Source organism: Petaurus breviceps, unplaced genomic scaffold, assembly GCF_028583685.1.
Source record: "Petaurus breviceps papuanus isolate PSGF00001 unplaced genomic scaffold, PetGlider_PUasm1.0 182, whole genome shotgun sequence".
Classification (NCBI taxonomy): domain Eukaryota; kingdom Metazoa; phylum Chordata; class Mammalia; order Diprotodontia; family Petauridae; genus Petaurus; species Petaurus breviceps.
In genome coordinates this window covers 3,435,711-3,448,049 of record NW_027185786.1, presented here as the reverse complement: position 1 = coordinate 3,448,049, position 12,339 = coordinate 3,435,711, and the positions used below count along the sequence as shown (strand labels likewise).

The 12,339-nt window shown below is 39.7% G+C and overlaps 1 protein-coding gene across 8 annotated transcripts in view; it reads left to right on the top strand.

Annotated features, from left to right (window-relative positions):
• Nucleotides 1-12,339, top strand: part of CNOT1 (CCR4-NOT transcription complex subunit 1) — a 94,471-nt gene that overhangs the window by 76,431 nt on the left and 5,701 nt on the right. For 4 of the 8 annotated variants that reach the window (XM_069087612.1, XM_069087610.1, XM_069087611.1 and 1 more), the window contains exons 33-42: nucleotides 25-129; nucleotides 686-805; nucleotides 3,397-3,588; nucleotides 4,850-4,992; nucleotides 5,878-5,986; nucleotides 6,101-6,270; nucleotides 6,593-6,845; nucleotides 9,227-9,475; nucleotides 10,221-10,384; nucleotides 10,951-11,068. In XM_069087612.1, the coding sequence (XP_068943713.1) occupies nucleotides 25-129; nucleotides 686-805; nucleotides 3,397-3,588; nucleotides 4,850-4,992; nucleotides 5,878-5,986; nucleotides 6,101-6,270; nucleotides 6,593-6,845; nucleotides 9,227-9,475; nucleotides 10,221-10,384; nucleotides 10,951-11,068 (1,623 nt within the window). The remainder of the gene's footprint in view (nucleotides 1-24; nucleotides 130-685; nucleotides 806-3,396; nucleotides 3,589-4,849; nucleotides 4,993-5,877; nucleotides 5,987-6,100; nucleotides 6,271-6,592; nucleotides 6,846-9,226; nucleotides 9,476-10,220; nucleotides 10,385-10,950; nucleotides 11,069-12,339) is intronic. The other 4 variants (XM_069087616.1, XM_069087614.1, XM_069087615.1 and 1 more) reach the window with 1 other exon arrangement.

Genomic DNA, 12,339 nt, shown 5'->3' with positions numbered 1-12,339 from the left:
ACCTAGTAAGACTTTTGTTTATAGGAATTTGAGCTTCGAAAACATGCAAGGCAAGAAGGACGAAGGTATTGTGATCCTGTTGTTTTGACATATCAAGCTGAGCGGATGCCAGAGCAGATCAGACTGAAGGTCAGAATTCAAAACCTTGTCTCTTTCCCCTTACATGCTTTTCCTGTAGAAGCAGAATGGTAATTTGGAATAGGAAACGGCTCCCTTTTTATTTGATTCACCTGCTGATCCCAGGTTATTTGCAAAGGACTTAACTATTGTCAGCTTTTGATGGAATTGACCTAAGTCCTTTCATGGTTGGAACAGTGTTGAAGTATTTAAGTCACCCACCTTTTGAAATTTATCTTCTTGTTTATTCCTGCTTTTGTCTCACTCTAGTCACATCTTATAGTGTTCATATGTTTTTAGTGCTACTTCCCTGTTAATCCTGATAGGAAGGTGAGAATCTTAGTAGATTTACTGTGTATATTCCCAATAAAGGCTTTTCCTTTGGTATAACCATTTGTTAAATTTGTAGACAGTTGGGTGACCCAGATTAGTAAAAGATGTGGAATCTTTACTTTTTCAAATAGTAACTTTTAAAAATACTTCTTTTGTAATTTTCCTAGCTGAGAATGCTTTCCATCCTCTGAAGATGGGTTTATTGTTAGCTTCGTTATTTTTTTTCCCCCAAAAGGTTGGTGGTGTAGACCCAAAACAGCTGGCTGTTTATGAAGAGTTTGCACGGAATGTTCCTGGCTTCTTGCCTACCAATGATTTAACTCAACCTACAGGATTTTTAGCTCAGCCTATGAAGGTGAGTTGTTGACTTTACGTGAATAGAAACTTTAATCATTATGAATATGAATATATTCCATTAGCTACCTCTTGGATTACTTGGGTTTAGGAACCTTAATTTTGATGATTTAAAAAAATCATTTTTCACCACTTTGTTTTGTTGTTCAGTTGTTTCTTGATTCTCCATGATTCTTCATGACTCCTTTTCCGGGGTTCTTGGCAGAGATACTGGAGTGGTTTGCCATTTGCTTTTTCAGCTTATTTTTAAAATGAGGAAACTGAGGCAAACAGGGTGAAGTGAGTTGCCCAGGGTTACTCAGTTAAGTGTGTCGGAGGCCAGATTTGAACTTGGGGAAAATGTCTTCCTGACTTCAGGCCTGGTACTCTCCACTGTACTACCTAGCTGCCCTTTCTGTCACTAGTTCAATCATATGAATTTTCCTGGTTTGGGATTTAGTTAAAGAAGTTGATATTTCTAATCTGAAAAAAATGGATGTATCGCACTGGACTTGGAGTTATAATTCATACTTTCAAGTCCTAGCAACCACTTTTTTTTTTTATTAAAAATTTTTTTTGTTGAAATACATACTCTTCAATTAAAAATTTTTTTTAACATCCATTTAAAAAAAAGTTTTTGAGTTCCAAGTTCTCTTTCTCCCCTTCTTACTCCCCGGTCTTTAAGATGGCAAGCAATTTAATATACATTATACATGTACAATCATGTAAAATGTTTTCATATTAGTTATTATGAAACACAGGGCAACAATCCCCCCCCCCCCCCCCAAAAAAAAATCCATGAAAAAGAAAGTTTAAAAAAGTATGCTTCAGTCTACGTTCAGATGCCATCAGTTTATCTTTGGAGGTGGATCGTTTCTCTCTCTGCTCTTTTTCTTTCACTTTTTGTAGTGGGGAAAGGCAGGGCAATTGGGGTTAAGTGACTTGCCCAAGGTCATATGACTAGTAAGTGTTAAGTGTCTGAGGCCGTACTTGAACTCAGGTCCTCCTGACCCCAGAGCTGGTGCTCTGTTCACTGTGCCACCTAGCCACCCCCAATTTTTCTTAATAAGTTCTTTGGTTAAGTCATTCACACTTGATCATTATGCAGTATTGCTGTTACTTTGTACGGTGTTTTCCTGTTCATTTCACTTTGCATCATTTCATGTCAGTATTCTCAGGTTTTTTTGAAACCATCTTGCTGGTTGCTGCTTATAGTACAGTGGTATTCTATCACAATCATATCCCCTCGATTTCTAATTCTTTGCCACCGCAAAAATAGTTGCTATAAATATTTTTGTACAATTGGTTCCTTTCCCCTTTTTTTGAACTTTTTTAAAATATAAATTTTATTTTTAGTTTTCAGCATTCATTTCCATAAGTTTTAAATTCCCCCCCTTCCCTTCCCCCTCCCCAAGATGGCATGCAATCCAATAGGCTCTACGTATACATTCTTATTAAATGTATTTTCACATTAGTCACGTTGTATAAAAGAATTAGAATGAATGGGAGGAAACATGAGAAAGAAAAAACAAAATAAAAAGATAGCAAATAGTCTGCTTCCATCTGCATTCAGACTCCCAAGTTCTTTCTCTGGATGTGGATGGCATTTTCCATCATGTGTCTTTTGGAGTTGTTTTAGGTCCTTGCATTGCTGAGAAGAACTGAGTCTGTCAAAATCAGTCATTACACAATGTGGCCATTACTGTGTACAATGTTCTTTCTCCTGGTTCTACTCACTTCACTCAGCATGAGTTCATAAAAGTCTTTCTAAGTTTTTCTAAAGTCTACTTGCCCCTCATTTCTTATAGCACAATAGTATTCCATTACATTCATATACTACAACTTATTCAGCCATTCCTCACTTAATGGACATCCTCTCAATTTCCAGTTCTTGGCCACCACAAAAAAAGCTGCCATAAATATTTTTGTGCGTGTGGATTTTTTGAACTTTTAAATTTCTTTGGGATACACACATGGTTTTATAGTCTTTTGGGCATAGTTCCAAATTGCTCTCCAGAATGGTTGGACTAGTTCAGAACTCCCCCAGCAGTGCATTAGTGTCCCAGTTTTCTGACAGCCCCTCTAACATTAGTAATTTTACTTTTCAGTCATATTAGCTAATCTGATAGGTGTGGGGTAGTGCCTTAGAGTGGTTTTAATGTGCTTTTCTCTAATCAATAGTGATTTAGATGACTTTTTCGTATGAATGCATAGTTTTGATTCCTTTAACCATTTTGTTAATTGAGGGATGACTTATTCTCACACTTTTGATGCATTTCCCTCTATATATTTGTGAAATGAGCCTAGCTTTCAACTATTGACCACCTCTCTGACTTTGCCCAAATAAGCTGACTTCTGTGTTCCCTGGACTTTTTATCTATAGAATGGGAACAGTAAGTGGTATTACCCACATACTTTCAGTATTATCTGAGTAAAGTGCCAAATAAATTAAAATTGCTATTATTTCTGGTCATAAAATATTTTTCTTTCTAATTAGACATTACTATGATAAGCCACCTTTAAAAATAGATGGTAAGGCAACACACGTGTATGTTGTCGCGGTACAGTAAGGGCACTGTCATTCATGAATGTTTTCTGCTTCTTTTGTAACAGCAAGCTTGGGCTACTGATGATGTAGCACAGATCTATGAGAAGTGTATCACCGAGCTGGAGCAGCACCTTCATGCCATCCCTCCAGCCTTAGGCATGAACCCCCAGTCTCAGACTCTCCGAAGCCTTCTGGACGCTGTTGTAATGTCTCGCAACTCCCGGGACGCCATTGCCGCCTTGGGCTTGCTGCAGAAGGTCGGTTAGACTTTGTTCTAATGAAAACCGTTCCTGGTTATTGACCTAATAGTGATCACACATTTGAGTGGGATTCTTGGAGTTTTTTCCCTGTAGAATTAAGCATTAAGTATTCCATATGGATTTCAAAATCATCTCTTTAGAGAAGAATTATGGGGGCTATACAGGTTAAAGAATTAGGAAAGATAAGGAAGGATAAGTTAGACAGACAATAAGTTCACCAGAGCCTTAGGCATGAGAGAATTTGTACCAGGATAGAGGACAGATGGCCTTCTGACTGGCATGAAATTAATCTACAGACTTTTTATTGGGCAGCTCCTGTGTACTAGGAGCTGAATATACAAGCACAAAGAAGTAAGCCTTACATTAAGGTGATTACATTCTAACAGGGAAACAAATACATCTCTAGATGGGTGCAGAATATAAAGAGAATTCAGAGTAGGGAGAGAGAGTGCAGCAGCAATTGGGGGTTCAGGAAAGGCTTCAAACAAGATTCCTCTTTCCCTTCAGGTCCCACCTGAAGTGCTACCTTTTGTGGGGTAGAGGTGAGGAAAAATATATTTCCTATTTACAGCCAGTGCAGAAGGCAAAGAGATGAGAACTATATGGAATGTTGTGTGTGAGGAATAGTCTAGTTTGGCTGAATCACAAGGAAATAAGAGGAGAGCACCTGTCGAAATGGACAGATAGGGTGGGGCTTTAAAAGCCAAATAGAGGACTTTGGATTTTATCTTCCTGGTGGGAGGGTAGGACTGATAGAAGTGGATCTGCTCAAAAGGGAAACTGCTTTGGCAACAATGATTTGGTTGTATTGGACTAGGGAGAGATTGGCACAGATGACACTCAATCGAGAGGCTTTTGTAACAATTCAGGGAAGTGGTGGGGAGGGCTTAAATTTAGGTGGTAACTGTGTGAGTGGAGAGATGATTCGGAGGAAGAAACAAGGTTTGGCAGCAGATTGAATATATGAGGTGAGTGAGTGAGGAGTCAAGAGAGTCTAAGGTTGTGAATGTGAGGGACTGGAATGATTTTGACAGAAGATGTGTGGGTTTAAGGCATAGGATGTGAGGCAGATATTGTTTAAATAGATCAGGGTGGAAACGGTATTTAAAGGTAAAACAGAAGGCATGCAAAAGGACGTTTGGGAGAACCTTGTGACTTTACTGATAGACAAGCCCTTGGAATAAGTTGTGACTTGAGGGTAGGTTTTGTTCCTGGCTGTAAGTATATGTGGCATGCTGATTTTATTCCTGTTCTGTAGGCTGTAGAGGGTTTGCTGGATGCCACAAGTGGTGCAGATGCTGACCTGCTGCTACGTTACCGGGAGTGTCACCTCCTTGTATTGAAAGCATTACAGGATGGCCGTGCCTATGGGTCTCCATGGTGTAACAAACAAATCACAAGGTCAGTAGTCAGATGCAAGAGAAGAGTTTGAACTTTGTTTGGCCAAGGTTTTTAAGTGTCCTCTAGACAACCCTTTGGTACCAGGTGAAATGGGATAGAGTGTACCAAGTAATTATTGACTTCTCTTTCAGAAATGTTGAAAATTGTTTAATCATTACATTTCTTAAGCTTCTTATGGAAAAGGGAAAAGATTGACATTTTTGCATGAGGAGCACATTGTAGCTTGCTAAAGAATGAGCAAACGCTTTGACTGTAGCATTCCCTATTTAAATAATTTTATGCAGAAACTCCTGGTATACAGGACTTCATGTAAAGCCATTCTTTGAACAAAGATTCATTTTCTTATTGTGGTTAGAGTTTTGTTAGGTGCTAGGGGTGGGAGGAGAGATACACAGGTTAATTGAGGTGCAGTCTGCCTTAAATTCATGGTGCTTAAGATATCTATCATAGAGGAAAAAGAAACAACTAACATACAACATCAGTGAATTAGCCTGTGGTTTTGTAAATATCCTGTGCCTTGAGCCACCCTGCCCCCCAAGTAGCATCAAAGAATTCATTTTAAGGAGATAGCATTTGAAGTGAACTTAAAAGGGTGGAGAGGAACCCAACAGGGGAGAATCGCTGCTAGAAGGAAACCATTCCTGGTACAACAGACTAGCATGAGGAGGAAAGATGTGGCAGTTGGTCAGAGTATGGGCTGAGTCTGTTGAGGTTATACTGAGTTGCCTTAAAAATGTGGAAGGCCATTGTTGACTTGCTGGTACCCCAGGTTTCTTGAATTTGGAACACATTTCCTTTTGGGCCTAAAAGAGGCTCTCTATTTGCCTATTCTTTACATCCAGTATACTAATCCCAGGTCAGTAAAAACAAATTTCCCTTTTCTAGGTGCCTGATTGAGTGTCGGGATGAGTATAAGTATAATGTGGAAGCAGTAGAGCTGTTGATTCGAAATCATTTAGTTAATATGCAGCAGTATGATCTTCACCTGGCTCAGGTGAGGGGGTGGGGTGTGTGTGTCTTGTCTGAACTAAGGTGGAGAATTTGTCCCTTGGGGAACCTTTCTGCCCAGACCGCTGCCCTGCTGATTTTGTGGTTTCCTGTTTACCAGTCAATGGAGAATGGTTTGAACTACATGGCTGTGGCATTCGCTATGCAGTTGGTGAAGATACTGTTGGTGGATGAAAGGAGTGTGGCCCACGTGACTGAGGCAGATCTATTTCATACCATTGAGACCCTGATGAGGATCAATGCTCACTCTCGAGGAAATGCCCCCGAAGGGTGAGGACCACGCAGTTCACTTTTAATTCTATTATGTTGCTTTATTTAAACATTTAGGGGGCTTCAGAACAAGGGATCCGTATTTCAAGGCAGAGAACCTTGCTGCCAAACAGACTTTGTGCCTTATATTGGTCACTGATCTCAGTGGCATAACTGAACCTAAGTGGTGGGGCTGGTCTCTACCCAGAGAACATAGCAATTTGGAGGAATTATGCTTATTATGAGTGCTGTATTGGAAAAAAGATGGTCAGTGTCTTTGGGTGCTGTGCTTGTGGGATCAGAAATGCCTCATACAATCCTCACTCTGCATTTCTTGCCCCAGGTTGCCTCAGCTGATGGAAGTGGTGCGGTCAAACTACGAGGCTATGATCGACCGTGCACATGGGGGCCCCAACTTCATGATGCATTCGGGCATCTCCCAGGCCTCTGAGTATGATGACCCCCCAGGCCTCCGGGAGAAGGCAGAATACCTGCTGCGGGAGTGGGTGAACCTCTACCACTCTGCAGCGGCTGGCCGAGATAGCACCAAAGCCTTCTCTGCTTTTGTTGGACAGGTAGAGCTTTTGGAGAGAAAGGTGCTTTTTATTCGGCATAAGTGGGGTGTGGCGCTTCCGATGTCACTTATGGCCAGGAAACAGCTAGTGTAGTCAAGGAATATTGTTATTTCTCTGTTTATGTGGATATTTTCAGCAGTGTCCTAGTTTGTTAGGGGTAGGTTATAACTAATCAAATGCTAGCTAATGAGACTGCTGAATAAATCTAGGCATAGGTGTGAGATCCTCAGCAGCCCTGAGCACATGAGGAAAATAGGGCACTTAATGGGGTTATGGGCTAATTTTAATTTTCTGAGTTAAAATTCTCCAAAGCAAAATGTTAAGCTGCACACTGACTGAAAACAAAACCAAAATACCTAAGATTGACAGTGCATTTACTAGCATGAAATTTAACTAGCTTATTCCACACTAAATTTAAGCAGATTAGTTTTAGGAAGTGATTTTTGATCTTGTGAGTTAGATTTGTTCTAAATTGGAACTCTGAACTGGAAGTGTCAAAAATAGGACACTGCCTGAGAGCAGGGTTAGTAGAGGATACTAATACTTTTATGATTGATTGACAATGACCAGTGAAAAGAAGAAATGCAGTTGTTTATTGCCACAGTATAACACAAATTTCCATGTTGCTTAGCCCCTTGGGGTATTTCTAACCTTTTTTTTTTCCAAGGACCTAACTGCCAAGTTAATGTTCTTAGCCTTCATGTTAGTTATGTTGCCCTTTTTAAGAAGGATACCTTTCCTGAGAGATCCCTGCAGATTCTGAAATAGAACTGTCAGCTTCCTTTCTTTGGCTTCTTGTTCTCTTTCCCAAGTTAAGAAATCACACTACCAGGGAGAGGTCACATGTTGATTACCGATAAGGCATGTGGCTTTTGTTTTGAATTTATTAAAAATGCAGTTTATTTTTCAAGGTTAAATGCCAGTACTACCTTCTTGTAAACTTTATTCTTCAAACTCCAGGAAGGGATCATGTATAAAATCTCCCTCACTCCAGGGTATGAGTAAAGTGGATCCCAAGAGCAGCTTAGTTTATGGCTTTTCATAGGGACAGAAACACTGGGAATCTATTTCCTTTGTTATATTTCATGAATATGGCACCTGTCACGTGTTTGCACTGACAAATGTTGAGAAACATGTCAAACGTGTCTTTTCAAAAAGACAACATTCGTTGTATCGTGAATTATTTTAACGTCATTTCCCATTCACCTTGTTCTCTTTGATTTTAGCAATAGTATCTTCTAAAACAATCTACTTCCTCTTGCCCCTCCCTCCCCCCCAACAAAACATACGCAAAACCAAACACTACATTTTACATGGTTAAGTTGCAGTATGGCACATTGACATCTTCCTTTGTTAATTTTCTTGCTTATCCATTTTAAATGTATTAAAAACAAAATCCAGTCCTTGTGGTTTTTCTTTGTTGTAGTTGTATTGCTTGGGGAAGAGTTTTCCTTTATTGGCTGAATTAATTTAACCTGATCCTGCTTCACCTCAAGCCTGTGTGCAATATAATTTGCAAGCCCCTTTTCTTGTTTGAGTCAGATTTTTCTTCCTTTTTTTTTTGCTTGTATTATGTGCTTGCAATTGTTAATATGTATCCAGCTATATTAATGCAGTTTTAAAAATGAACCCTCATTTCCATTGATGCCTCCTACTTTCAGTAAAGTCATTTTGAAATTAAACTTTGTGGGGTTGGTTCCTAAAAATAGTTGCCAACTAAGACATTTTAATGATAATAATCTCTAAGAAGTTTATATACTGTTAATCTGAAATTCTTAGAATGCATGCTCCCAGGATGACAGGATTTGATTTAATAAACTATTAAGAGTTCATTCTTGGTAATTTTCATAGCCTGTTGGGCAGGTAACTCATCCTAAAGATGCCATATTTGCTTTCTTTAATTTCTATATTCTCTATGTCCAATTAAGTTTGGGCTGGTAGCTAGAAGAACTGGTAACTTGCCTATTCCAGGTGGAAAATCCTTTCCCTTGTGGAATATTATACTAAAGTTGGGAATTTTTATGAAAGAAGAAATGATATTTCTTATTTTTTAAAACTGTAAGTCAGCCATTCCAGTGTCTGGAATTCTGGTTACAGAGGTGACCTTGTATTCTCGGAGGCTGTGTTAGTGGGGTTTACTTTCTGGCAGGTCTGGACAGTTTGTGGAGGCTCCCAATAATGCTAACATTGAGCTCTGTAGCTGAACGCAGGCTGGCCTTCAGGTGATGAACACAGGCCACCCCAACTATTGGAGAGAGTTTATGGATGGGAAGAGAGCTTGTGATTGTCATCTGTTGATTGTTAAGATACCAGACTTTTAAAAATTGTTGAAGCAATATAAAAAGTTGCTTTTTGGATTGTGTTGTCTTGTATTTAGTTCTTGTTTCTTGTCCCTGCAACAGATGCACCAGCAAGGAATCCTGAAAACTGATGACCTCATCACAAGGTTTTTTCGTCTGTGCACTGAAATGTGTGTTGAAATCAGCTACCGGGCTCAGGCTGAGCAGCAGCACAATCCTGCTGCCAACCCCACGATGATCCGGGCCAAGTGTTACCATAACCTGGATGCATTTGTGCGGCTCATCGCATTGCTGGTCAAGCACTCGGGGGAGGCCACCAACACAGTCACCAAGATCAATCTGTTAAACAAGGTTGTCTGTCCTTCTTGGCCCATCAACTCACATACACTGTTTGCTGTGGAAAACCTTCTTTCCCTCTGGCTAGTTAATGAATATTATTGTGGTCATCTGATAGTTACCATAAACAAAGTATATAATTATTGGTGGACTCAATCATTTCCCAGCTCTGATAATTTCACATATTGTCTTACCAAGTAATAGTCAAACCATTAATAACTATTTTATTCCTTAAAACTAAGGCATTAGAGTGGGAAACTGATTTCTGAAAGTTCAGGGTTTTTTACTTCTAGATTGGAAATTATTAGACTCAATATATATTGGAGATTTTATTGCCCTATTTCACAAAGGCAAAATTTAGGAATCCTGTGTGGCTCTTGACCTTATTGGTTATATAGTTAATTAATGTGGGTTCATTAGCTCAAACAGTGTTAAGTGTGTTTTAGCCAGATAGAAGTCTGTGTCCTGAATGTTGCATTTAGTTTCATGAGTTGTTTCTAGTATATAAAACCCAAGTAGTCAAATGTCATTGAGCCACTGTTTGCTATCAGAGTTTAGGCAAAATCTGTTTAAAAGGTGCTCACTATTTGTGAGGAATATATAGCAAACGGTTTAATTGAAACTTAACTGAGTTATTTTTTTTCCTGTGGAATGCAAGTGGGACTTCAAGAATGTATGTTTAAAAAAACTGGCTATAGGGGAAAAGTATATGTAGGAGACTTGTTCTGTTATAATGGACTGACATGCTTGTCATCTTTAGGTTCTTGGTATAGTAGTGGGCGTCCTTCTTCAGGATCATGATGTTCGACAAAATGAGTTTCAGCAACTTCCCTACCACCGAATTTTTATCATGCTGCTGTTAGAACTAAATGCTCCTGAACATGTGTTAGAAACCATTAATTTCCAGACACTGACAGCTTTCTGGTAGGTGCTTGATCATAATGTTTAATGGGTTGTTTTGGTTATATCACTACTTTAATACAATTTTTGGCAGTATTTATCTTTTTTTTTTAAGCAGTCGGGGTTAAGTAACTTAATGTTACGTGGCCAGTTATTTCTGGGTGTGGTGCTGAGTATCTCAGCCCGGATTTGATCCCCAGGTCATCCCGACACTGGAGCCGGTGCTCTTACTCGCTGTGCTACCTGGCCGCCCCTGCAGTATTTATCTTGATAGTTTGTCATACATAATTTGCAAAGAGGTGAAACCACTTTTCCATATTAGCCAATATTCTGAAATTAACTTTAAGGGATACCACTGCAATATTTATTTGGGGGGGGGGTCAAGGCAGTTGGGGGTAAGTGACTTGCCCTAGGTCACACAGCTAGTAAAGGTCAAGTGTCTGAGGTCACATTTGAACTCAGGTCCTCCTGAATCTAGGACCAGTGCTCTGTGCATTGTCACCTAGCTGTCCTGTGCAATATTTATTTTGAACTTTTCACAAATTGTGCTCGTAGCAAAGGTATATTAATGAATTTTTCTTTTCTTCTAGCAATACATTCCACATCTTGAGGCCTACTAAAGCCCCAGGCTTTGTGTATGCCTGGCTTGAACTGATCTCACATCGGATATTTATTGCGAGAATGCTGGCGCACACACCACAACAGAAGGTGTGGCTGTAGTCTGTCTCCTACAGATGAAGACAGTAATCAATCATATGGGGCCAGAACTTAGTACAGATTTCTCTTAGCTGTTGGCAGACTTTTCTTTGAAGGGGTGTAGGTAGAATTAAATGGTTTTCATTTTATTTCATTCCATTAAACTTAATGTGGTCTGTGTAGGAGTATTGTTTTATAGATGAAGAAGTGGAGGCTGAAAGGTGGTGGTGACATTAACCTACATTCACTCAAATAGTAGTTATCAGATTGGAACACAGCTCTTCTGTTTCCAAATTTAACTCTTTGCATCATATTGTTACTGGCCCTCATTCTCTCTGAAAAAAAAGATTGTGTACCTCCTTTGCTTAACAAGGCCTTTTTGGTAGATGCAAAGTAGGATAGGACAGGGCCTCTACCCTCGGAAAACTAGGTGGGGAGATACAAAATTGGTTAAGTTAAATAAAAAGTCCAAGACAGACTGAAACTGAGTGCTAAATCACTAATGAGTCACTGAAGTTCCTAGAAATTTGGCTTCATAATGAAGGATGGGGAAGGATGCCATTTCTATCCTGGGACCATAGGATTTTTAGAATTAGAGGGGATATTAGAGATCCAGTGCCATTTTATGTATGAAGGAGCCTGAGGCCTAGAGGAAAGTGACTTATCCAAGGTCACCCAAGTAGTTAGAAACAGGTCATTGGAATGGAGGGACTCCAAATAGAATGCTCTTTGGCCAGGGCCTTCAGATGATAGAAATTTCCTCCAGGATATAGAAGTAGGCAAAGCTTCAAGACACTCCTTTGTTGTATCTGCCTTTGTTCTGTAGGATTTAAAGATTTCAGAGTTGACTAAAGTTTAGTTGAATATTAAACAGGTATCATTTCACTAGGATGGGAAGAGGGAAAAGGGCATTTTAGGAAGAAGTATGCACAAAATTTGACTGGCATGTCTATTCTGTCTAAGGTGGTTTGATGAGCAAGGGAGAAGTGGCAGTCAAGAATTAGGGTCAGACTTGGGGGGTGGCTGGGGCAGGACAGTCAGAGATTGGAGTAGGAGGCAGCTGTTGTAATGATCCAGGCATGGTTTAGGTCTAGAGGAGAAGATTGTCTGGGTGGAACATAGAGGGAGAACCCAAAGCAATTACCTGAATGTAGTGTGAGGAATAAGTCAGATTTAACTCTGGCTAAGGAGGCTTGGGTGACTAGGATGATGTTGATAGGCCTGCAGGTTTAAATATGTTTCATTTCAGGTTATAAGTCATCCACGTGGAGATGCCTTGTTAG